The sequence below is a fragment of the Nicotiana tomentosiformis genome, chromosome 11, assembly GCF_000390325.3.
Source record: "Nicotiana tomentosiformis chromosome 11, ASM39032v3, whole genome shotgun sequence".
Classification (NCBI taxonomy): domain Eukaryota; kingdom Viridiplantae; phylum Streptophyta; class Magnoliopsida; order Solanales; family Solanaceae; genus Nicotiana; species Nicotiana tomentosiformis.
The window spans coordinates 13,794,654-13,817,689 of record NC_090822.1 but is presented as its reverse complement, the minus strand read 5'-3'; the positions used below and the strand labels follow the sequence as shown (position 1 = coordinate 13,817,689).

Below are 23,036 nucleotides of genomic sequence, written 5' to 3'. Positions count from 1 at the left end.
GGCTTGGAAAGAACATGCCGACCTGGCAGGAGAGCCTTCTTTGTTTGTATTTTGCACTTTTGTATCTTTTTTGTCAAGGTTGTTTGGCCTTTGTAAAGATTTTTTCATATATATATATAAGGTTCGTTTTTGCCTTTGACAGTTTTTAAGCTTGTTTCTTTTTGCTTTGTTCTTTATGACTGCAAAGATATCGAAATGCCTTAACATATAATAATTAGGTCTTGTTTGGAGGTTCGAATAGGCATTTCTTTAGATATTATTTTGTTTACAATTCGTGGGGGTTCGGTATGACCGGAAGCTTTACCCAAAATACTTAGAACCTTTTAGATGATAATTTTGCCGAGGGTATCCTTTTGAACCAGTTTAGAAATTTTGAAGGCCTTTTTTTTGTTATGGGTCACGGACGTCTCCGAGCCATTTTAGTATAGACGTAGCCTTTTTAGTTTCGGTATTGCCCAGTGGGCTTGTTACCCCGAGTTATCCGGGCATGCCCAAGATAACAGTCCCCGAATAGGAATGGTCGTAGCCTTTCAGGTTCGGGCGCTTCCTAATAGGTCTTGTATCGTCGGGATCTGATAGCCCGGGTCGTCCGAGTTGGTGTTTAGACGGAAGTCCCCGAGTGAGAGTGATCCTTTTAACCCAGATAAAGGCGGCTCTTAGGCTCGATATCTTTAGGGGATCGAATGTAGGAAATTTCTTAAGAGGAAATTTTTTGAAGGAACAAGATATTTATGCGCAAGGTAGAAACTTCTTTTATTCTTGTGCGTAATATATATGATTACACATGTGTACAACGTTTATGTCAGGGCTCGAGCAATCTATGTGGGCACGGTTCATTTGACGGTTTGGCTCTTATAGTAAATCCTATCGATCGAGCCGAGACTATTCGATCACAAAGTTTCTTTCCTTGCTAAAGTCACTATTTGAGGGTTATGCCCCGCAGTGTTCGAGGTAGATCATAGAGAATCCTTGAATATTGTTGTCGTTATCTTCGACACCGGTTCTTAGTCGGCCTTCAATTCTAAGTTAGCACGATTTACTGTTGCCTAGTTAAAAACCTTGCCGGAAAACCCATTTGGGACAAAACTGGTTCAAGGGAAAAAGAGTGCAACGCGTGCTTTCAGGCCTAAACATTGTGTCATTCTTTGACGATCGCCTGCATGTATTAGTTCAAAATGCAAATAAGTAAAAGGAATGAATGGGGTCATACCTTACCAGTAGTATCGCTTCAAGTGAGTTATGTTCCAGTTGTTCGGTAGTTGCTCACCGTTCATTGTTTCGAGTTTGTACGATCCCTTTCCGGTGATCTCAATAATTTGATACGGACCTTCCCAGTTCGGCCCCAGCTTTCCTTCGTTCGGGTTCTAGGTGCTTAGTGTGACCTTCCTTAACACTAAGTCCCCGACACTGAAGTATCGAAGGTTGGCCCTTCAATTATAATACCTCTCGATCTGCTATTTTTGGACGGCCAATCGGACAATGGCGGCTTCGCGCCTTTCATCTAATAGCTCTAGGTTCGTATTCATGGCCTCGCCTTTTAATTCTTTGGCCGTATATCGGAACATGAGACTCAGTTCTTTGACTTTGACCAGTATTAGAGCTTCGGTGTCGTAAACTAGTGCGAGCGGGGTAGCCCCGGTACTTGACTTCGATGTCGTATGGTATGCCCATAGGACATCGAACAAGATTTCCTTCCATTTTCCTTTGGCGTCGGTCAACCTCCTTTTGAGGTATTGGAGTATGATTGTGTTGGTGGACTCTACTTGTCTGTTCTCACTAGGGTGGTAGGGTGTTGATAGGATCCTTTTGATCTTATGGTCTTCGAGAAACTTGCTTATTTTGATGCCGATGAATTATTTCCCATTGTCATACATGATCTCGCCCGGTATTCCGAACCGACATATGCTGTGGTCCCAAATAAAATTGATGACTTCCTTCTCACTGACTCTCTCATATGACTGGGCTTCTACCCACTTAGAAAAATAGTCAGTCATAAATAATATAAATTATGCCTTACCGGGTGCCTATGGAAGAGGGCCAACGATGTCCATCCCCCATTTCATGAACGGCCAGGGAGACAAGTCCAAATACAGCAGTTCCCCAGGTCGATGAATCATCGGAGCATGCCTTTAACATTCATCAAATTTTCGTACGAACTCCTTCGCATCCTTTTCCATGTTGATCCAGTAGTAGCGGGCTCTAATTATTTTTCAAAGCAATGATTTGGCTCCTGAATGATTTCCGCAGGTGCCTTCATGAATTTCCCTCCCAGTCCTAGACATATAGCGAGTGGGCCATTGAAGTTTCTTCTGAATAGGGTTCCGTCTTCGGACAAGCAAATCCGAGCTGCCTTCGTACGCAGGGCCCTCGATTACTTTGGATCCGAGGGCAGTTTTCCGGTCTTCAGATATTCTATATATTTGTTTCTCCAGTCCCAAGTTAGGCTCGTCGAGTTTACCTTGGTGTGGCCTTCTTCCACAACCGAACTCATGAATTGTACGACTACCCCCGAGTTGAACTCATCATTTTCGACCGACAACCCAAAGTTAGCAAGGGCATCGGCCTTTCTGTTTTGATCCCGAGGTACGTGTTGTAGAGTCCACTCCTTGAACCGGTGTAATGTTATTTGCAACTTATCCAGGTATCTTTGCATTCATTCCTCCCTGACGTCGAACGTCCCATTAACTTGGTTCACCACCAGGAGGGAGTCACACTTGGCTTGGATCACCTCTGCCCCCGAGGTTTTGGCTAGTTCGTGACCTGCAATCATGGCCTCATATTAGGCCTCGTTGTTAGTCAGTTTTACAGTCCTAATAGATTGTCTAACTACATTGCATGTTGCTGGCTTCAATATGATGGCAAGTCCGGACCCTTTTGCATTCTAGGCGTCGTCCGTAAAGAGGGTCCAGATCCCCGAAGAAGTCCCTGAGTTCAACAATAACTCTCTTTGCCACAAAGTCTGCCAAAATTTGAGATTTAATGGTGTTCCGGGGCCGTTATTCAATATCATACCCGCTGATCTCCACGGCCCATTTGGCCAACTGTCCAGAGAGCTCGGATTTATGTATTACATTCCTCAATGGGTAAGTAGTTACAACACATATGGGGAAAAATACGGTTTCAGCTACCTAGAGGCTCTTAGAAAAGCGAGCGTCAATTTCTCTAGGTGAGGATATCTAGTTTCGGCCTCGCCTAAAGTCTTGCTAACATAGTAAATTGGAAATTGCGTATCATGCTCTTCCTGGACTAGGACTCCACTTATTGCGATCTCTGATACTGCCAGGTACAGGTATAGTTGTTCGTATGTCTTCAGCGTGTGAAGTAGTGGTGGGCTCGATAGATGTAGCTTGAGCTCCTTCAAGGCTCGTTGGCACTCCGGGGTCCACGAGAATTTATTATTCATTTTCAACAATGAGAAGAACTGTGAATCTTGTCCGAAGACCTCGAGATGAATCTCCCCAGGACGGCTATGCATCTGGTTAATCTTTGTACAACCTTCACATTGTCCACAATAGTGATATCTTCGATAGCTTTGATCTTATCGGGGTTGATCTCGATTCCCCGGTTGGATATCATGAATTCGAGGAATTTACCGGATCCGACTCCAAATGCACACTTCCCCGGATTCAGCTTCATATTGTATTTCTTCAATATGCTGAAGGTTTCCTGCAAATATTTTAAATGGTCCTCTGCTCGCAGGGACTTAACCAATATATCGTCAATGTAAACCTCCATTAATTTTCCTATTTGTTCCCCGAACATCCGGTTTACTAGGTGTTGGTAAGTGGCACCAGTATGTTTTAGTCCGAATGGCATCACGTTATAGCAGTAGGTGTCGTACTTAGTGATGAAGGAGATTTTTTCCTGATCGCCCGGGTTCATCCATATTTAGTTGTACCCAGAATAGGCAGGGCCCTCGATCATGCGATCGATGTTGGGCAGAGGGAAGTAGTCCTTGGGATATGACTTATTCAAATCTTTATAGTCTACACACATTCTTAATTTATTCCTTTTTTAGGGACTATCACTACGTTTTCTAACCAATTCGTGTATTTAATCTCTCGAATGGACCCCATTTTAAGGAGTTTAGATACCTCATCCTTAATAAAAGCATGTTTGACCTCGGAATGGAGTCTCCTCTTCTGCTTGACTGGGTAGAACTTTGGGTCCAGACTTAGCTTGTGAGTGGTTATTTCCGGAGGGATCCCTGTAATATTAAGGTGGAACCATGTGAAACCATCTTCGTTAGCTATAAGAAATTGAATAAGTATTTTCCTGAGCTCGGGGCTTAACCTCGTGCCCAGGTATACCTTTCGATCGGGTTCGATTAGTACGACTTGCTCCAGTTCCTCGACCGTTGATTTGGTAGCGTCGGAACCGTCGGGGGCTATGAAGATCTGGGAACTCTGTAGTTGTCATCCTCGTCTACCCCTTGTTTCTCCGGTTCTGTCGAGGCAGGTATCGGTAATTGCTATTTGGCTTCATTTTTGGCCATCGGATCCAGACCCTTCGATATCGAGAGTGTGGATGTCAGGATCACCTCATCGGCCGCGAATATTTCCTTGGCGGCCGGTTGTTCCCCATAAACTGTTTTGATTTCTCCGGGGGTTGGGAACTTTAGCACCTAGTGTAGTGTTGAGGGTATTACTCTCATGTTGTGAATCCATGGCCTCCCGAACATAGCGTTGTATTTCATATCTCCTTCGATTAAATAGAACTTGGCTTCCTGAATGGTTTTGGCAACGTTCATCAGTAATGTTATCTCCCCTTTAGTGGTCTCACATGCCATGTTGAATCTGTTCAGGACTCAAACCGCATGTACGATCTGATCTTGTAGGACGAGTTGTTCCACGACCCTCGATCTGATGATGTTGGCTGAGCTACCGGGACACGAACTCTTTGAGCATCCAATTATCCTTCTGTTTTACTTTGAAAAGGTCTAACTTCCTAGTCTCAACCTTGAGAACCCCGACGTGTGCATTTACGAAGGAACATGCAAGCATAGCAAACGAGTCAATAAAATTAGGAAGTAAGTTGTGATACCATATCATGGCTCATTTTGACAGGATCTCCCCGAACCTTTTTAACAAGACAGACTCAATCTCATCCTCCTCCAAGTTGTTCCCTTTGATGGCACATGTATAGGAGGTCGCATGCTCATTTGGGTCGGTCGTTCTGTTGTACTTAGGAATCTCGGGCATGCGGAACTTCTTAGGGATCGGCTTTGGAGCCGCGCTCGGAGGAAAAGGTTTTTGAACGAACTTCTTGGAATCAAAGCTTTTTAATATCGGTGGTGCTCCTGGGATTTGGCCGACCCTAGAATTGTAGGTTTCCACCTTTTTGTCATTAGCTTCGATTTTCTTCTCTCATGATTCTACCCGTTTTGTCAGTTCCTCGAGCATCTTTATGATCTCGGGGTTGGTCCCCGATTTATTTTCATTCGGCCTCTCTACGACCGGTTCGTTTCTGCAGGTGACTTCTCGGGATAGATAGGGTTTAATTCTGCTCGGCGCGTAGCTTTGGTTATGTAACTGGGCTATCGCCGCCTGTTGAGCCTGTAACATTTCGAAGATCACCTGTAAATTGATCTCGTCCCCTCCAATGTCTTGTGTATTTTGGGCTGCTAATCGGGCTTTACCACGGACGCTATTGTCGGGGTCGGTAGGCAGATTTGCATTGATGGCCACATGCGAGTTAGCATCAATCGGGTCAGCGACCGAAATTCCGATAGGATCAACAGGTGGTACCTCGCCACTGGGCACTATGTTGTTATTTTTGCCGTGATGACCGGACTCATCGTCAACATGTAGAGGTGTTGACTTGAAGTTTGACATTTTGAGCTTTAACATGAAATTAAAGATACTCCAAAGAACAAGTGTAAAGTAGTATGTGTTATAGAAATTTGTATCAAATAGCCATTATTATCCTCAGCCCCACGATGGGCGCCAAACTATTTACCCTCAAAATCGGATAATAATTAAATTTGTAAGTGGTTTTAATGATATGCGGATTTATTTGACACAAAGCAGTAAATAAAGACAAATTAAATAAATAAGGATGAAGAATGCTCAAACCACACGAGGAAGACGATTTAAGCCTTAATTAAATATCTGCCCTCGATCCGGGCTCGTAACAACAAGCACTGATGAACGAAAGCAAAAGAACTAACAACAGAGAAAATAATGATATATTGCCTTGGAATACGTGTTAGAATAAATTTTATGAATTATGAGACCATTTTTATATAGTAGGTGAGTCCTACTCTAGGTACAATTCTATAAAAGGTAAAAGATCTTTTGATTCACTTATTGTTGGTTCCTTATTGATACGTACCGAGATCCCCGCCGTAATATCCGGCCGGTCACGGATATTTCGGTCTTCTGTTGACTATAACTGACAATGTTTCTTCGAAGTCGTTCGAGGCTAGGACCGATCCCGGGACCATGATTTCGATATTCTCGAAGGCAGGCGTTCTGCCCCGGGTTCTAGCCCGGTGAGACTTGGGGTCGATCTGGAGTCCTTTTTTGTCATGTCTCAAGCCTAGCTCACTATGTCGGAGGCTAGGATGCACCACGAGTTCGATTTCACCCGTATACACTCTTAAAAGTCTTAATCAACTAAGGTGAAACCTAGATCTAATATATTTCTAGGAACGTATTAAGTTTTTGTCTATGGTAATCGATAGTATATTCTTGGTACCAAACAGTCCTATACGTAAGATTAATTCTTGGGTCATAAAACAGATGCGTTTGATGCCAATTCTTGGAGTTTTTGGAGCATAGTCTATTGATTTGGATCATAATAAATGTTTTCTCCCCCTTTTTTGTGATTTTCCTTATAATTTACTTTTTTGTATGGCTCGTTGTTATTTGAGCATAAAGCCAGTGGTGAATTCAGAGTTTCAGCAATGAGAGCACTAACGTATAGAGTTACAGTCCTATCGCTGCACGTGCACCCACACTATAACATTCGACTTGTTACTATTATATTATTATTTAGAAGCTGGAGTTTGGATGCACGAACATTGCACCTTCAAATTGTACATTATGCTTTGGGAATTGTACATTATGCTTGGGCCTACCTATTTGGGGAATTAACACGTGTATTCACCATTATTTTACAATACCATGTGTACCGCCATTTAAGATGCTATAACTCTAACAATCCAGCTTTTCACTCTCCTAAATTCCTAATTCTCTGTTTCTCTCTCCTTCGCTACTCTACTATTTTTTTTCATGCTTTGCTACTTCAACAATTGAAGGAGAAGTTCAAGATGTCATCTTTCTTTAGGTGAGTGGTTCAATTCTTCTGGGCTTTTCTAGATCTATATTTTTGAGTTCTGTTCTCTTTTTATGTTTATATTTAGTTCATGAATTCTGTTTTTGTTTCTCCGATTTTACGTTATGCTTGCTACAATCTTCTAGCATCTACTGTGTTTGTAAAAGTCTGGTAAGTTTTTCCCCCTATTTTTTTTATTTCTTGCACCGTTTTCTGGCTTTCACTTATAGATTTCTTTGAAATTTCTGTGTATTTTTTGTTTGATGTTGGTTTCTCTGCTCTTTTAAATAATTTCTTGCAAGATTTCTACATGCATGTCTTGTATTTTATTTGATTTTGATATTCATGTTTGGAAAGAAATACCTAGGTGCGTGTCCTTAAACTAAATGATTTTGGGGTAGTGGTGGTTTTTCACGTTACAGCCATAGTCTTGAATTAACCCTATGCATTTTATAGAATCAGGCCATTTAACATTGCTCGGGATATAGATTACAGAGTAGCTTTGAAGGAATGTGTTCTTATCATACATGACATGACTGTCAATTATGTAGAAGGAGAAATGTTGATACATGCAGTATAAGGTATGTTGACAATTTGTGATTTTATTGTGAACACGTGTAATTCAGTAGTTGGATGTGAACTGTATGATTTTTTTGTAACAGAAATATGTCAACTTAGTGTTCTCCTTGAAAATACCGTATTCATTCTTTGAAGATAATAGACAACGAGTACTTTAGCACAGGGGCGGATTTAGGGGGCGAAAGGGGGTCGCCGAAAAATTACACTGTATATATAAGGCAAAATCTGTCTCTTACATCTATATGTATTAAGTTTTGAACCCCCTTGACACAACTTTTCAAAAGTGTAGCTTAGTGGTCAAGGGGTTCAAAATCTTTGAAAGGTCATAGGTTCAATTTTCACTAGCTACGATATTTTTTTTCTTGAACCCTCTTCGTCGAGATCCTGCCTCCGCCACTGCAGTTTAGCATATGCTTGGAAATTATAAAGGAAAGTTACATCATACCGGAAAGAGGTAATTGCTTTCTTAGCTTCGTAAAGCTGGAAAGCTAGCTCATGCTGCTTGAAGTATTGTTTTGATATAATTGGTGTAGTACTCAAATGTATCTGGCGCATGCATGTTACTAAATTTGCAGTGACTTTTTTCTTATTTATTTCTTCTTTTGTTTTCTTTCTTGCACCAATTTTTGGTGATGGGATTTCAATAGTTGTGTTCATTTTTCCTTATTTTGATACACGCATGTCATTATTTATTGCCTCTTCTGCATATGCATGTTTGGGAATTGGGAATAGATACTTTGGTGCATATATCAAAATATATATTTGTTTTATTTAAATTTGGTAAAATAATATTTTTAAGGTGAAATAACTTTTAATAGGATTTCCTAGAGAACATATTAGCCTAGCGACGACACTGCTGATAGGGGATTCAAGTACAACAAGAAGTGTCTGGTCCTTAGGCGAAGTAGTTCTTGTGATTGACTAAGCTTTTGAGGTTCTCTCATTATTGTCCCCATTCAATGTAGACCATGCCTTAAAACTTAGTTTAATTGGTATTTTTTATTTACTTCATTGACGAATTTAGGATTTGTTTCCACAAACCTCCCTTTTGAACCAAGTCCAGTTGAACCGGAAGGATAGATGAACTCTACTTTTGAACAATATTACACATAAGATGGTTTTTCAAAGTAATCTGGAGGTGAGCTAGGTGAACTTGCTCTGGAGATCAGAGGCGGATGTAATGTACTGACTACGGGTTCAACTGAACTCATAACTTTCGACGTAGAGTAAAAATTTGTATGTAAAAATTCATTAAAATTGCAAAAATAATAGATATGAACCCATAACTTTAAAAATATAATGGGTTCAATATTAAAAACCTTAAAATTGAACTCATAGGATTTAAATCCTGGATCCGCCTCTGCTGGAGATAATGCATAGGAAAGAAAAAAGAAGCTAAGCAGTTATCCCGATGATGAGAATCCTAAGGCGATGGAATGCAGGGTTTTCTTCTGGCCAACAGGCCAAGGAAAACTACTTGATAGTGCTTGATGGGTGGCTCATATAGAGAGGTAAGGAATGAACTTCTTATTTTCTAATTAAGCTAATAAATTTTTTTATTTAATTTTATATACATTGTTGGTCCTGATGTTCTGCTAATTAAATTTTCTATGTTACTGTATATTGGAAGAAGTGGAGGGTACCTGTGGTTGCACTCACGCTGGTCTCATTATTCCTGAGAAATACCCTGAGGAAACGACTACACGAAGACAATCTCATAACTTAAGGAGTGTACTTGATCCAAATAATTTGATGATATCAAGGTAATATTGTACTCTCTTTTTGGTCTTAGCAGTGTAATGATTTCTGCTATGGAGGTTACGGGTCACTTATATGCTAAGCTTGGTAATCACAAGTTTTTTAAAGATTTGTTTAGAAAAATAATCTCCTTTAGTTTGAGTCTGATTGATAACTTCCCAAAGGAAAAAAGTGATATTTGGATGTTCTCAAATATGAAAATTTAGCGCATCCTTTAGAGTCTCCATATATATGGATGTCTCATCCCAGTGCAAACAACAACAACAACAATCCAGTATAATCTCACTAGTGGGGTATGGGGAGGGTAGTGTGTACGCAGACCTTACCCCAACCCTGGAGTAGAGAGACTGTTTCCGATAGACCCTCGGCTCCTTGTAACGATCTGACTAGTCGTTTTAAGAATTTACGCCACGTTCAGTGACTTAAGGTTTCGAACAGCCTCGCAATATGTATTATGACCCGCGTGTGCGGTCGAGTTTGGTTTTCGGAAGATTCGAATTTAATTTAAAGAAAAATTTTCATTTTGAAGCTTAAATGAAAAGAGTTGACCGGGGAGTTGACTTTTGAGCAAACGACCCCGGAATGGAATTTCGATGATGGCGATAGCTTCGTATGATGATTTCGGACTTAGGCGTATGTTCGGATTTGGATTTGGAAGTCCATAGGACAATTCGACACATTTTGGCGAAAGTTGAAAAATAGAAGAATTTGGAAAATCCTACCGACGGATGAATATTTGATAACGAGGTCGGATTTCGATTCCGAAAATGGGAATAGCTCCATTACGTCAATTATAACTTGTGTGCAAAATTTGAAGTCATTCCGGATTGATTTGATACGTTTCGGCGCAAAATATAGAAGTTGGAGGATTTGAAAACTTATAATTCGATTCGATGCGCGATTCATAATTTCGGCGTTGTTTGATGTGGTTTGAAGCCTCGACTAAGTTCGTATTGTATTTTGGGACATGTTGGTATAATTGGTTGAGGTCCCAGGGGCCTCGGGTGGATTTCGAAAGGTTAATGGAGCAATTCTTACTTGGAAGAAGCTGTTGGAAAATGGCAGCATCTGTTGGATTCGCACCTGCGCAATTTTGGGCGGTCGCAGAAGCGAGAAGAAGCTCGCAGAAGCGAAATTGGCTAGGCTGAACTAAGGCCGCAGGTGTGAAGAATTTCCCGCACCTGCGTGAGCGCAGAAGCGGAAACTCTTCCGCAGGTGCGAGGGCAGCGCCAGTGGACGTCTCATAAGCGAGAATTGGCTCGCAAAAGCGAGCTTGCAGATGCGGAAAATCAGTCTGCAGGTGCGAAACTGGGCAGAAACATAAGGATTGAACTTGGTCATTTTTGGCATTTCGTTTTGGAATTTTTGGAGTTCGGATTTGAGCGATTATGGAGGGATTCTTCACAAGCTTGGTTGGGGTAAGTGTTTTATATCCTAAAGTGATTATATTTCATGACTCTATGATTATATTCATCGCTTAATTCGGATTTAAATGGAAGAAATCAAGATTTTTACAAAATCTTCCAAAAACGAAAATTTAAGATTTGGAGGTTGACTTGTTATTGGAATTCGATAAAATTGGTATGGTTGAACTCGTATCGGAATGGGTGTTTGAATTTCATGAAAATTATGTCAGGTTCCGAGGGGCGGGTCCCGCGTTGACTTTTGTTGACTTTTTGGAATAAATTTTTAAATCGACGTATTATTATCCGAAATTATTTTCGATGAATTTTAATGAAGTTATATAATTAATTTGGATAGATTTGAACGGCTCGGAGGTCAATTCAAGCAAGAAGGCGATTTTGGAATATCGGTCTAACTTCAAAAGGTAAGTGTCTTGCTTAACCTCAAGTGGGGGAAATTCCCCTTAGGCATTGAGTCTTATGTGCAACTTGGGTAATTGAAAACCATGTACGCGAGGTGACGAGTACGTACTTGGTTTATATGTGCAAATTTTATTGAGTTAAAGTCTTGAACATATTGTGTAGTAAAATGGATAATTGTTGGCATATATTTAATCATTTACTTGTCGTTCCTAAACCCTTGTTGACTCTGTTGTTATATGACAATGTGATGTGATTGTTATTTGATTATTTATGAAATTTTGTGAATTTGCTGGTTTTATAATTATTGGAATTTAATTTCATTTTGAATTTTTTCCTCTGCAAATAATTAATTAAATGAGCTTAAGAAGATGTGTTTATACAATTATTGAAAATTTGATCTTTTTTGAAGACTTTGCTTTATGTTGAGTAATTTCTATCTCTATTGATTGTTTTTGGGTGTTGTACATATTGTGTGGAGCATTTGGCTATTTGCTGTGAAATTAATTGACTTGGTTGTAGCTTTGAAATTTGGTTGTGGCCATTGGGTAAATTGTGATATGAATTGATTTTTGTTATGTTGTGATATTTTCCGTGTAAATTGTTGTGTTGTGTGAGTTGTTATTTTGGGGAGATAAGGGTGACATTTCACCGTTGATATTATGTGGTTATAAGGGTGGCATTTCACTATTGCGTTTGTTGGCTATTGATATTGTCTGGGCAGAGCGATAAGGGTGGCTATTGATATTGTCTGGACAGAGCGACAAGGGTGGCTATTGCCAGGGAAGATATGTGATGATGTGGGGTTGTGGTGTTGACAATTCTCATGTGATGTGCTTTTCTTGTGTTTATTTTTATACATTGTGCAACTTGTCTAGTTGTTAGTAAATTGATAATAATCTGATTTATGTTGAAATTGGGAGCATGTGCGGTTTATAAAATGAAATGTGGGCTTGAGCATTCTTTTGTTTGCCATTTTATTTTCTATTCCAAAAACATCAGTGTAGAGATCTGCAGCTTATTAGCAGCAAATGGTAGTTTTGTCCCGCTAGATGTCATTAGTTAATGGGGACTCTCATCTTGGCTTTTACTTTGTTTATTATGTATACACGTAAGCTATGATACTTTTGGGCCAAGTCATCGTATATTCTTAATTTAATTGATGAATCTCTCCTTGATTTTACTATAGCTTGTTACATGGAATTAAATATTCTGTCAAGTTGTATTGTAAATGGTGTAAGAAAATGTTGCATCCATTGCATATGACTTGAAGTGGCACATGTTTCAGATTGGAAGCTTTACCAGAATACTGTTTCCCCAAAATGTATGTTCAGTTTCTTTTTTTTTCCCTCTTAAACAATATAGAAAAGAACAAGGGAGAAATCGAATAACTTGTCTTGGGGGGGGGGGGGGGGGGCGGTTAGAGGTGCCGTGAATTGTGATATGAGATGGGGATATTGGCACGTGAATTGTTCGTGCAGTTGTGATATAAAAATGTGGGCACGAGGTGCTGTGATGAAATGATAATGATATTTGGCACGTGAATTGTCCGTGCAGTTGTGATATGAAATGAGAGCACGAGGTGCCGGACAAATATGATGATTTAATCGTGGAAATATGAAAATGGGTTGAGATCCGTATTTACGAAAAATATGAAAATGGGTTGAGACCCGTATTTTGATGATTTTGAAATGAGGTGTCACATGGTGACTTTTTAATTGAAAGAATTATATTCAAAATATTTATTTTGGAAGGATTTTTACTTAGAAAGTATTATATAAAAGAATTGTATTTCGAAAGATATTTATTCGAGGAAATTGTATTTGGAAAGATTTATTGAAAGAATTATATTTGAAAAAAATAATTATTTGAGAAAATTATATTTGAAAGAGAGTTATCTGGAAGAATTATGTGAAATATATTTATTTGAAGGGCTTGTTTTAATTGGGTGTAATTGTGTTTATTAATTGTTGAGTGATATTAATGGTATTCTTGTTGTCTGTTGTGTATATCACGGGTTGTTTTATCCTGCCTTTATTATTATTTATTTTCTATTATTTTTTATATTATATTGCACAGGTTATTAGACTAGTGGGTGTCTTGATTATACCTCGTCTTTACTCCATTGAGGTTAGCCTTGATACTTACTGGGCACCGATGTGGTGTGCTCACTCTACACTTCTGCACATTTTTGTGCAGAGCCAGGTATTGAAGATAACGAACCTGAGCAGAGTTAAAGCGGGATTGTAAGGATTCAAGGTTGAGCTGTTTGGTCGTCGTAGTCCCTTGGAGTCTTTTCATTTCATTGTATTGTTAATTTGTAATCAAACAGTATTGTATATTCGGTCCTCGTGATCATTTCATGTATTCAGCAGAGTTCGTGACTCAGTACTACAAGTCTCGGGAGGTTGTGTATTATAATTATTTTCGCTGTTAGACTTTAAATAAATAAATAAATAATGGCTTCAAAATGTAATAGAAATCAGCTTACCTAGTTTTAGAGACTAGGTGCCATCACGACGCCTGTGGTGGGATTTTAAGTCGTGACACTCCTTCCCTCCAAGGACTCCCTACTTTGCTCTTGGGGTGAATTAAACTCACAACCTCTTGATTGGAAGTGAAGGGTGCTCACCACTACAGCAACCCACTCTCGTCTCTCATCCTAGTGCAAAGCACATGAAAAATCTTAAGCCTCAACTTCTTTGCTTTTCATGATGTCTAAAAATTAACTTGATATGTTTCGAGAAAGGTACTATTACATCTAATTAACGGATGCTAATGATTGCATCTGCATATTAATTTTTTATCAAGCACTACTATAATATTGTGAATCCAAAAGATTTTGCAAGGCATGATATAAGGAGCCCAAACCGCAAAAAGTTTGATACTAACAACAATAAATATTGCATCTCTTGCGAAGATTTAGATTCCAAAGTAAAAACTAAGGAAAAAAAATAGAAGTATTCCATCAAGGAGATGATTTCCAACTCATCTGTTACTGTTAGTTGCGTATGCAAGCTAATATTTGTTTGATTCCCAGCTCATTTCTTCATTTTGACTTGATTTTTATCATGAAGGCGAAGTATGAAAAGCTTATGACTGCTTACAACAAGTAGCAGTTTGGCTTTTCGTGATTATCATAAAGTTGTAAAGGGGGACTTTCCATGTTCTCTCTTCATCCATTTAACTGACAAAAATGCTCAACTGCAAGGGCAAAGAAGAATCTTAGAGGCCAAATTCTGAGGTCCATGATGATGAGGAGGAGGAGGATAGTGGGCAGGTAATAGTAGTATTACAATTCTTTTTTACTTGGATCACTTTGCTGCCTTTTATTTATGTCAGCACATCTGTACCATTTTTAAAATTGGAAGTATCAATAAACTAATAAATATAAGAAAAATAGACAACCAGTAGCAACTATGTGCTTTTTGCGCGTTTTGACGGAATATTTCAACACATTCTCATTTATCTTGATTTATTATTTACACTGAATATTTTAATGCTTCTGATTTTATTTAGTCACTCATACTTATAGTTTGTCAAGTACCATTGGTGGACCCTCCCTTTTTTATAAGTAAAAGGTAAAGGTACCATTAATTGATGGACCTATAGACACTGCTTCTTGTGATGGTTGCAAGCTTTGTTTTAAAAGGCGCTTTTGGGGCGAGCCCCGGGACGATAGTGTGGGGCGAAAGTCTCAAGAGGCGTACGCCCCGCAATTTGGGGCGTACGTCCGGGCGTTCGGGGCATGTTTTTTTAGTAAGGAGTAAGCCCCAGAGACCTTTTTAAATTAAAACAAAATTTGTTGAATTAGTCCTTCATATAATACCCAAATTCTCAAAAGTAAGTTTGGTAATTACTCAAAAGTATTAAATTTAAAAGTAAAGACCTTTTTTATTGATTTAAGCCCTAATTCATGGTTTTTTCAAATTTTTATCTTGTCCGCTAGTCTGCTAATATCTTCCAAAAGGAACGCATATTTATTTTTTTTACAAATACAAAGAGAACTACATTTTTCTTCATAGCAGCAAATTCAAAGTTCAAATTGCAGTTAATCATCCTTTTTGTTCCTCCATATAGAAAACTTTATTCTTTTAGACTCAAATTACTTGTGCTTGTAAGTAACGTATAATAGATTATTTTGATTAGTTTTTTTGTGGGGATGGAGCACACATATATATAGTTTTCTTCAATTTTTATGCAATTTTACCTGTTTATAAATATTAATTGTCATTATATTATTTTATAAAATATTAAAAATTAAATACCTATGGGGCTTACGCCCACGCCTTTTAAAATACTGGTTGCAAGTATGTTTTCGTGAAATAATATCTCAATTCTAGAGAGGTTCCTCTTACAGTTTAAGGGATATCTGCAATACTCTGCTTCCGCCATGGATAAGTGATTGTCATGTTCAATTGGAGATGTAAATTGTTAATTATTGGAGTGTGTTAAAGTTATGATTATGACACTTATTTATGAGAGGGAGCTCCTGAAGTAATTTAGATGCTCAAAAAGGCTTTATCATGACATTTTCTATGAATCAGATGGTGTTCTTTATGTGCTCTAAGATGCAAACCTTTTTTATATTATTGTGTATTCAATCTGTATGGTTATATGCTTTTGGTGAAATGGATAAGACTAGAGACCTTAAGTACTTTTATATCATGATCTGCAGTGCAGAAAGTCTCTTATTATGTACATGTGAAAGGAAAAGTTATTGGTAGTGTTTCCTTATTTTTATTGACTAATCGGAGTTGCTCTTTGAAATTGATTATATTGTTGCAAATTATGAGCAAGTAATAACAATAGATAGAAATGATAACACATGTTCTTTTGTAATCTTTACTTGATACTCGGTAATAGTGCTTAATTATGCCTACCTTACAGCTAAATTGTCTAATTTTAAATTTCACTTTGGGCCATGCACGGGTAACATCTACTAGCATACATATATAGAGTCGATTTCTTTTTAAAATATATATAGTCATATTAGTTTGCATATACTGTAGTCATATATCAAGTTATCAATTCATATCATTATAAAGATTTATATGTAATTATATCTTATAAATGACTTAATATTGTGAATATTTTTTACACTATTGGTGCATAAAACTTAATTTTTGGCAATTAAATATTGATAGTCTAATATCTTATTAGATGATAACTAAATTTCATTGCAATCACTTTAATAATATCTAAAAAAGAATCCGTGTTCAATTAGCTCGCTGCTGAGGATTACATATCTAATTATTAATAGGCATTTTTTTTTTACCTAGATTTGTTGTCCTAGACAGACTCCCTTTTCTTTTCACTTTTCAATATTAAAGATGTACTATTTATTTTACTTGTTCGAATTGACGAATTATTGTACTTACATTTTAATATTTCCATACTTGTACATCGATTAGTTATTTCCTATGGTGTAGCAAAAAGGATTGTCTCTTTTTACTTTAAGCATCTAATATCTGGAACCTGCTAATTTGATTAATCTGAATTCGCACTAAATATGCCTACTAAAGTGAAATAAAGCTCTTTTTATAAAATAATAAAAAAAAAATCCATTCCCAAAATTCGAAATCGAGACCAGAACTTTGATAAGGGTATATTATAGGTCACATCATTCTTTTTATTCTTATTTTTATAAAACGTCAAACGTTTTGAAAACATTCAATTAACCAAAAGACAAATACTTGGAGTTGAAGTGAATAACTATTTTTTATACTTATTTCCAGATTCTTCCTCTAGCAATTAAAAAAAGCAGGCCAGTCACTGCATAAAGTATTCTATATTCACATAGGTTCGTGGAACGGGCCGCATTCCAAGGGACGTGATGAAGATCGTCTACTACCTAATGCAAGCATTAGTGACTGATTTTCCTGTTCGAATTCATAACCTATAAATCATACGAAGATAATTAACTTGATTAGTCACTCATTCAATTGCTTAAATAAAAAATAGCCGACGAAATTATAATATATATATATATATATATATATATATATATATATATATATATAATTTATGCATTAATATATGTATAATCAATATATAATTTATGTATAGAGATAGAAAAATAAACAATGAATATAACTTGCTATTTATATAAAAATCCCATAATTTTATCGTTGATTCGGTACTCCCCTCTCCTTCACAATTGTAATTACTAAAAGTGGTTATGACAATGAAGTAATATTTGGGACCGACCATTTCATGTATCGAAGCAAAAGTTAGTGCTCACCTGTGCTGTGCTACTTATACTACAGCCTGGAAACGTTCATTTTTCTGTAAGCTACAGCTTGTAAGTTTTAAATCTTGACTTAGCAGCGTAAGTTCCGCACTTAATTAAAACATCTATATTACCATATTAAAATTAAATTAGCACAAAATATTCACTCAGAAGCATGTAACGCCAAACTTCTCTATAACATCGATCATATATAACAACAATTCACTATAACAACAATTCATTATAAAGCCAAACTTTTTCGGAATCAAATTTTATGTTATGTTATAATATATGTTCTCTAATAGCACTTCGCTGTAACCTACAAAAATATTCGGAACAAAATTATACAAAAGTTTAAACTTAGAATAATTACTTAAAGGTAGAACGTACAAGATAAAATAGTTAAATTGAGCACAAGCTGAATGAATCGCTAAAATGATGTTAGTTTAGTTTGGTTTGATATAGTATCTGATTAAGCAAAATTTTCTTATTTCTTGCCGATATTAACCTCATGTTTAGGTGATCATTATCACACTTCTTAAATGGGGCAAGATTTAATAACTAATTAGAATTTTGCAAGAGAACAAAACAAATTAAAATCCATAAAAGAATCAAAAATTAATCGTATATTTCTTTTTCATAATTCAACATTTTGTGTTCATGCATCAAACACATGAAAACAAAAACCCAGAATAAAAAATAAAAAAATAATTCTTTTTCTAGTATCAGTGTTTACAAGAAGTTTTACATACAGTATCAAACATAACCGGATCTACTTTGTGGAATTAAATCATAGATTACTAAAAAAAAAAAAAGGAGTCAAATGACTTCAACAAACCTTAAACAAAACGACATCGTCATGATCTTCAGTAGTAGAACCGACCAAATTCTTCTTACCGCCGTCCACGGTGGCAACTGCAGGAGAAGAACACGGCGAGGAATGGCCGGAGGAAGCGGCGGAAGAAGCAGCGGCCAACGCGAGGCAGCTTTCGCTCCACGACCGTCGAATCGGGTAAGATACGTTCATATAAGGAGAAGAATGAGAGCAATTTCCACGGGATTTATGAAGTGCACAGCCACAGTTACGGTGGTAAGGCCTGCTTTGGATCCCTGTATCGTGGCCGGAGATACATCCGTCGAAGACTCCCCGGAATAATCCGTCTCCGGCAGCGCCGGTTGCCATTTTTTTAATAATTTGATGTATATTTTTTGTGTGAATGTTAACACCCTTGTTAAAGAGAGCTCGTGAGAGCAGTGTGGGAAAAAATGGCAAAAGATGTAGAAAGTGAAGGGTAGATATGTAAGTGACAAATGGAAAAAGACAAAAATAGGAACACGGTGAGGGCAAGAATAAAATAGTCAAATTTACCATGTAGCATCATAAATTGAATAATTTTGCTTTCTATTACACCCTCTATCTCAATTTATTTGATCTTTTTTGCTTTTAAATTTAATTTTTTTTCAGTTTTAACCATATATTTGGATATGAAATTTTTTTAAATTTTCAAAATAAAATTTATATATTTAAATACTAAGTAAAAATACTATAAGTTAGAATAATTAATAATTTAAATAATTAAAAGGTGTATGAAAAAATTACATTTCAAATATAATTCGTTTGACTCTCGAAAGCTGAACATGTTCACTTAAATTGGGACGGAGAAAATAATTTTATTCTTTGTCAGAAAAAGAACTCTTTTGTCTTGACTCCTAGCGGATGAGTAATGTTAAAGTATAGTCAAAAGTTAAGAGATAATTTGAATTTTTATTCTCAAAATTTGAAAAAATGAAGAAGAGAAAATTTAAGCAAGTTTAAATAACGTTTACTGCCTAACGTTCTAATCCCCCACCCCACCCCTCCCTGCAACGGTAACCCCCAGTAGCTACACTTCCGCATCTGCTGCTTCGCCGTCACCGCCGCACGTGCTGTTACAGGTAAGTTCACTTCTCTCTTTCTGTCCCCTCTCTCTCCCTCTCTTTCTTTTTTCTCTCTCTTTTTTCTTCTTTCTCTTCTTTTCCGGTAGCTTCTAGCCCTTCTCGCCATCGGAGTCGAGACGTGCGTGTTCCAGGCGAGTTGCTGCAAGTCCGGCAACCCTTGATTTCAGGTGACTATTCTTGTTTTGCATTTTCCAGCGACCCTTGCTCCATCTTCTTCCCCTCTCTCTTTCCCTTTCTCTCTCCCCCTTTGTGTGTGTGGGGGGGTGCGTTCTGTGTCTTTGGACAGGTGCAGTATTTTCCCGGTGAGGACAGATTATTTTTCAGCGTGTGTACAGATTTCCGGCAAGTTTCATTAATTCCGGCGACTTCTGAACAACTTTCCGGCAGGACGCAGCAGGACTGTCAGTGCTCTTGAGCAGATCCGACACACTTCAAAAAAACTTACTCCAGGTTCTTTCATTCTATATCTGGTATTCGTGGTATCGGTATTTTTATCTTTATTTTTTTTCTTTTTTGCTTGCTTGTATCTTTGACATCTACAGTATCCTGTTTAAATTATATTTAGTTAGAATTGCCTGCTTATATCTGTCTCTGTCTATCACTTTAGTGTTATAGCTAATACATAGTTTGTTCTGCTTAGTCGGATCCCTTATTAGCACCTTGTGTACCTATAGGTTTCTATTTAGTCTATTCCTTTTTAGTCTATCATTTTGTAGCTTGGTGCTGGTCTTGTGGCCGCACCGAGCTATGATAGAGTGAGGGCATGTCCTCCGGGGGGAGCGGGGGGTAGAGGGTAAGGGTGGCATGGGGTAAGGCACATTCTAGGTTAATAGTGGGGTCATGGAATATAGGGACTCTAACGGGGAAGTCTATAGAGTTAGCAAAGATTCTCCATAAGAGGAAGATTAACAAATCTTGTGTCCAGGAGACTAGATGGGTGGGGAACAGGGCTCGGAAGGCTGATGGGTTTAAGTTGTGGTATTTAGGGAGGGTGAGAGGGAAGAACGGGGTAGGCATTTTAGTTGATAAGGATCTAAGAGAGCTAGTGGTTGAGGTCAAGAGGGTGAATGACAGGTTGATGGCCATTAAGATAGTCGTGGGAGGGTATACTATGTTCGTAGTTAGTGCTTACACGCCTCATGTGGGTTTGGACGAGGAGGTTAAAAGACGCTTATGGGAAGATTTGGATTGGTTGGTATGGGGTATACGTCTACCGAGAAGCTTATTATATGGGTGATTTTAACGGCCATGTTGGGAGGTCGTCTGGGGGATATGATGGTGTGCATGGTGGCTTCGATTTTAGAGATAGAAGTGGAGGAGGTACTTCACTGCTGGAGTACGCTAAAACTTTTAAGTTGTTGATCGCTAACTCGTGTTACCCGAAGAAGGCGGAGCACCTGATAACTTTTCGGAGTACGGTGGTCAAGACCCAGATTGATTATCTACTTCTTCGGAAATATGATAGAGGTATATGCACGGACTGTAAGGTCATCCCGAGTGAGAATCTTATGACCCAACATATTCTTTTGATTATGGACGTAGAGATCAGGTGGACGAGGAAGAAGAGGGCTATGTCTGATATACCTAGGGTCAGGTGGGGTGCATTGACTAAGGACAATGCCCAGGAGTTGGGAAAGAAGTTGCTGGCTATGGGGGCCTGGAGGAGTAGCGGGGACGCGAGTTGTATGTGGTCTATGACAACAAATTGTATTAGAGAGGCGGCGAGAGAGGTGTTAGGGGTCTCAAAGGGTTTTTCTGGTGGACATAAAGGGGATTAGTGGTGGAACAAATAGGTTCAAGGGAGAGTGGAAGCCAAGAAAGCGGCATATTTGAAGCTAGTAGAGAGTATAGACGAGGGGCAGATGAGTGCTAACAGGGAGGGGTATAATAAGGCTAGGAAGGAGGCAAAGTTGGCGGTTGCTGCGGCTAAAACCGCAGCGTTTAGTCGTTTATACGAAGAAATTAGGGATAAAGACAGGGACAAGAAGTTGTACAGGCTAGCGAAAGTGAGGGAGCGGAAGGCCTGGGATCTGGACCAAGTGAGATGCATAAAAGACGAGGAGGGAAGAGTTTTATTGCAGGGGGCACAGATTAGGCAGAGATGGCAGTCTTACTTTTATAGACTCTTGAATGAAGAGGGAGATATGGGCATTGTGCTGGGGGAGTTGGAGTACTCGGAGCAGCAGCGAGATTTTGGGTATTGTAGACGCATACGAGTGGGGGAGGTTGTAGGGGCTATGCGCAAGATGAGTAGGGGCAGAGCGACTGAGCCGGACGAGATCCCGGTGGAATTCTGGAAATGCGTATGTAAGGAGAGCTTGGAATGGCTTGCTAGGTTGTTTAACGTCATTTTTATGACGAAGAAGATGCCCGAAGAGTGGAGGCAGAGTACGATGATTCCATTGGACAAGAACAAGGGGGATGTCCAAAACTGCAACAACTATAGGGGTAACAAGTTGTTAAGCCATACGATGAAAATGTGGGAGTGGGTGATTGAAGGGAGGTTGAGGAGGTGTGTGTCCATTTTCGAGAACCAGTTTGGTTTCATGCCGGGACGGTAGACTACTGTAGCCATTCACATTGTGAGGAGATTGGTGGAACAGTATAGGGTAGTGAAGAAGGATTTGCATATGGTATTCATTGACCTGGAGAAAGCCTATGACAAAGTCCCAAGAGAGGTTCTATGGAGATGTTTGGAGGCTAGGAGAGTGCTTGTAGCGTATATTAGAGTGATTCAGGACATATATGATGGAGCTAAGATACGGGTTAGGATAGCAGGAGGAGACTCTGATTACTTTCCGATTGAGATGGGGTTGCATCAGGGATCAACACTTAGCCCATTTTTGTTTTCCCTGATGATAGATTCTTTGATGTGTCACATTCAAGGGGAGGTGCCTTGGTGCTTGTTATTTGCGGATGACATAATCCTGATTGATGAGATGCGAGGTGGCGTTAACGAGAGGCTGGAGGTCTGGAGATATACTCTGGAGTCTAAGGGTTTCAAGTTGAGTAGGACCAAGATAGAATACTTGGAGTGCAAGTTCAACGGTGTTACCCAGGAGGCGGACGGGGATGTGAGACTCGATACGCAAGTCATTCCCAGGAGAGAGAGTTTCGAGTATCTGGGATCTATAATTCAGAAGGATGGGGATATAGATGAGGATGTCACACACCGAATCGGAGCAGGGTGGATGAAGTGGAGGCTCGCTTTCGGTGTCTTGTGTGATAAGAATGTACCGTTGAGACTTAAGGGTAAGTTCTACAAGGTAGTGGTTAGACCGACTATGTTATATGGGATAGAGTGTTAGCCAGTCAAAAACTCCCATGTACAACAGACAGAAATGAGGATGTTAAGATGGATGTATGGGCATACTAGGTTAGATAGAATTAGGAATGAAGTTATTCGGGACAAGGTGGGAGTGGCCCCT

General features: G+C 38.7%; 2 protein-coding genes, 1 long non-coding RNA gene and 1 other non-coding gene across 9 annotated transcripts; 3 read left to right on the top strand and 1 right to left on the bottom strand.

The window, feature by feature from the left end:
* Window positions 1-7,142: 7,142 nt before the first annotated feature.
* On the top strand, window positions 7,143-13,826 carry LOC104091734 (uncharacterized). Of its 6 annotated transcripts, none has more exons than XR_685247.4 (5): window positions 7,143-7,290; window positions 7,735-9,368; window positions 9,488-9,620; window positions 11,377-11,443; window positions 13,518-13,826. It is a non-coding gene; the product is annotated as an uncharacterized lncRNA (long non-coding RNA). The 6 variants fall into 6 exon arrangements; XR_685248.4 differs by having other exon boundaries at window positions 7,150-7,290; window positions 7,425-9,368; XR_004505841.2 differs by having other exon boundaries at window positions 7,160-7,859; window positions 9,196-9,368.
* A 3,188-nt stretch (window positions 13,827-17,014) lies between these two features.
* LOC104091733 (uncharacterized) lies at window positions 17,015-18,937 on the bottom strand. The gene is made up of 2 exons (XR_011412154.1): window positions 18,509-18,937; window positions 17,015-17,337 (listed from the first exon to the last, which is right to left on the bottom strand). It is a non-coding gene; the product is annotated as an uncharacterized protein (transcript).
* Window positions 18,938-20,747: 1,810 nt separating this feature from the next.
* LOC138901055 (uncharacterized) lies at window positions 20,748-21,386 on the top strand. The gene has a single exon (XM_070188781.1). The coding sequence runs from the start codon at window positions 20,748-20,750 to the stop codon at window positions 21,384-21,386; it is 639 nt and encodes a 212-aa protein (XP_070044882.1).
* An 84-nt stretch (window positions 21,387-21,470) lies between these two features.
* LOC138901054 (uncharacterized) lies at window positions 21,471-22,169 on the top strand. Its single transcript, XM_070188780.1, has one exon. The coding sequence runs from the start codon at window positions 21,471-21,473 to the stop codon at window positions 22,167-22,169; it is 699 nt and encodes a 232-aa protein (XP_070044881.1).
* Window positions 22,170-23,036: the final 867 nt, after the last annotated feature.

Excerpts from the sequence above, each read along its gene's own strand:
- LOC138901055 (XM_070188781.1), top strand. The coding sequence starts at position 20,748 with ATGTGGGTTTGGACGAGGAGGTTAAAAGACGCTTATGGGAAGATTTGG.
- LOC138901054 (XM_070188780.1), top strand. The coding sequence starts at position 21,471 with ATGAGTGCTAACAGGGAGGGGTATAATAAGGCTAGGAAGGAGGCAAAG.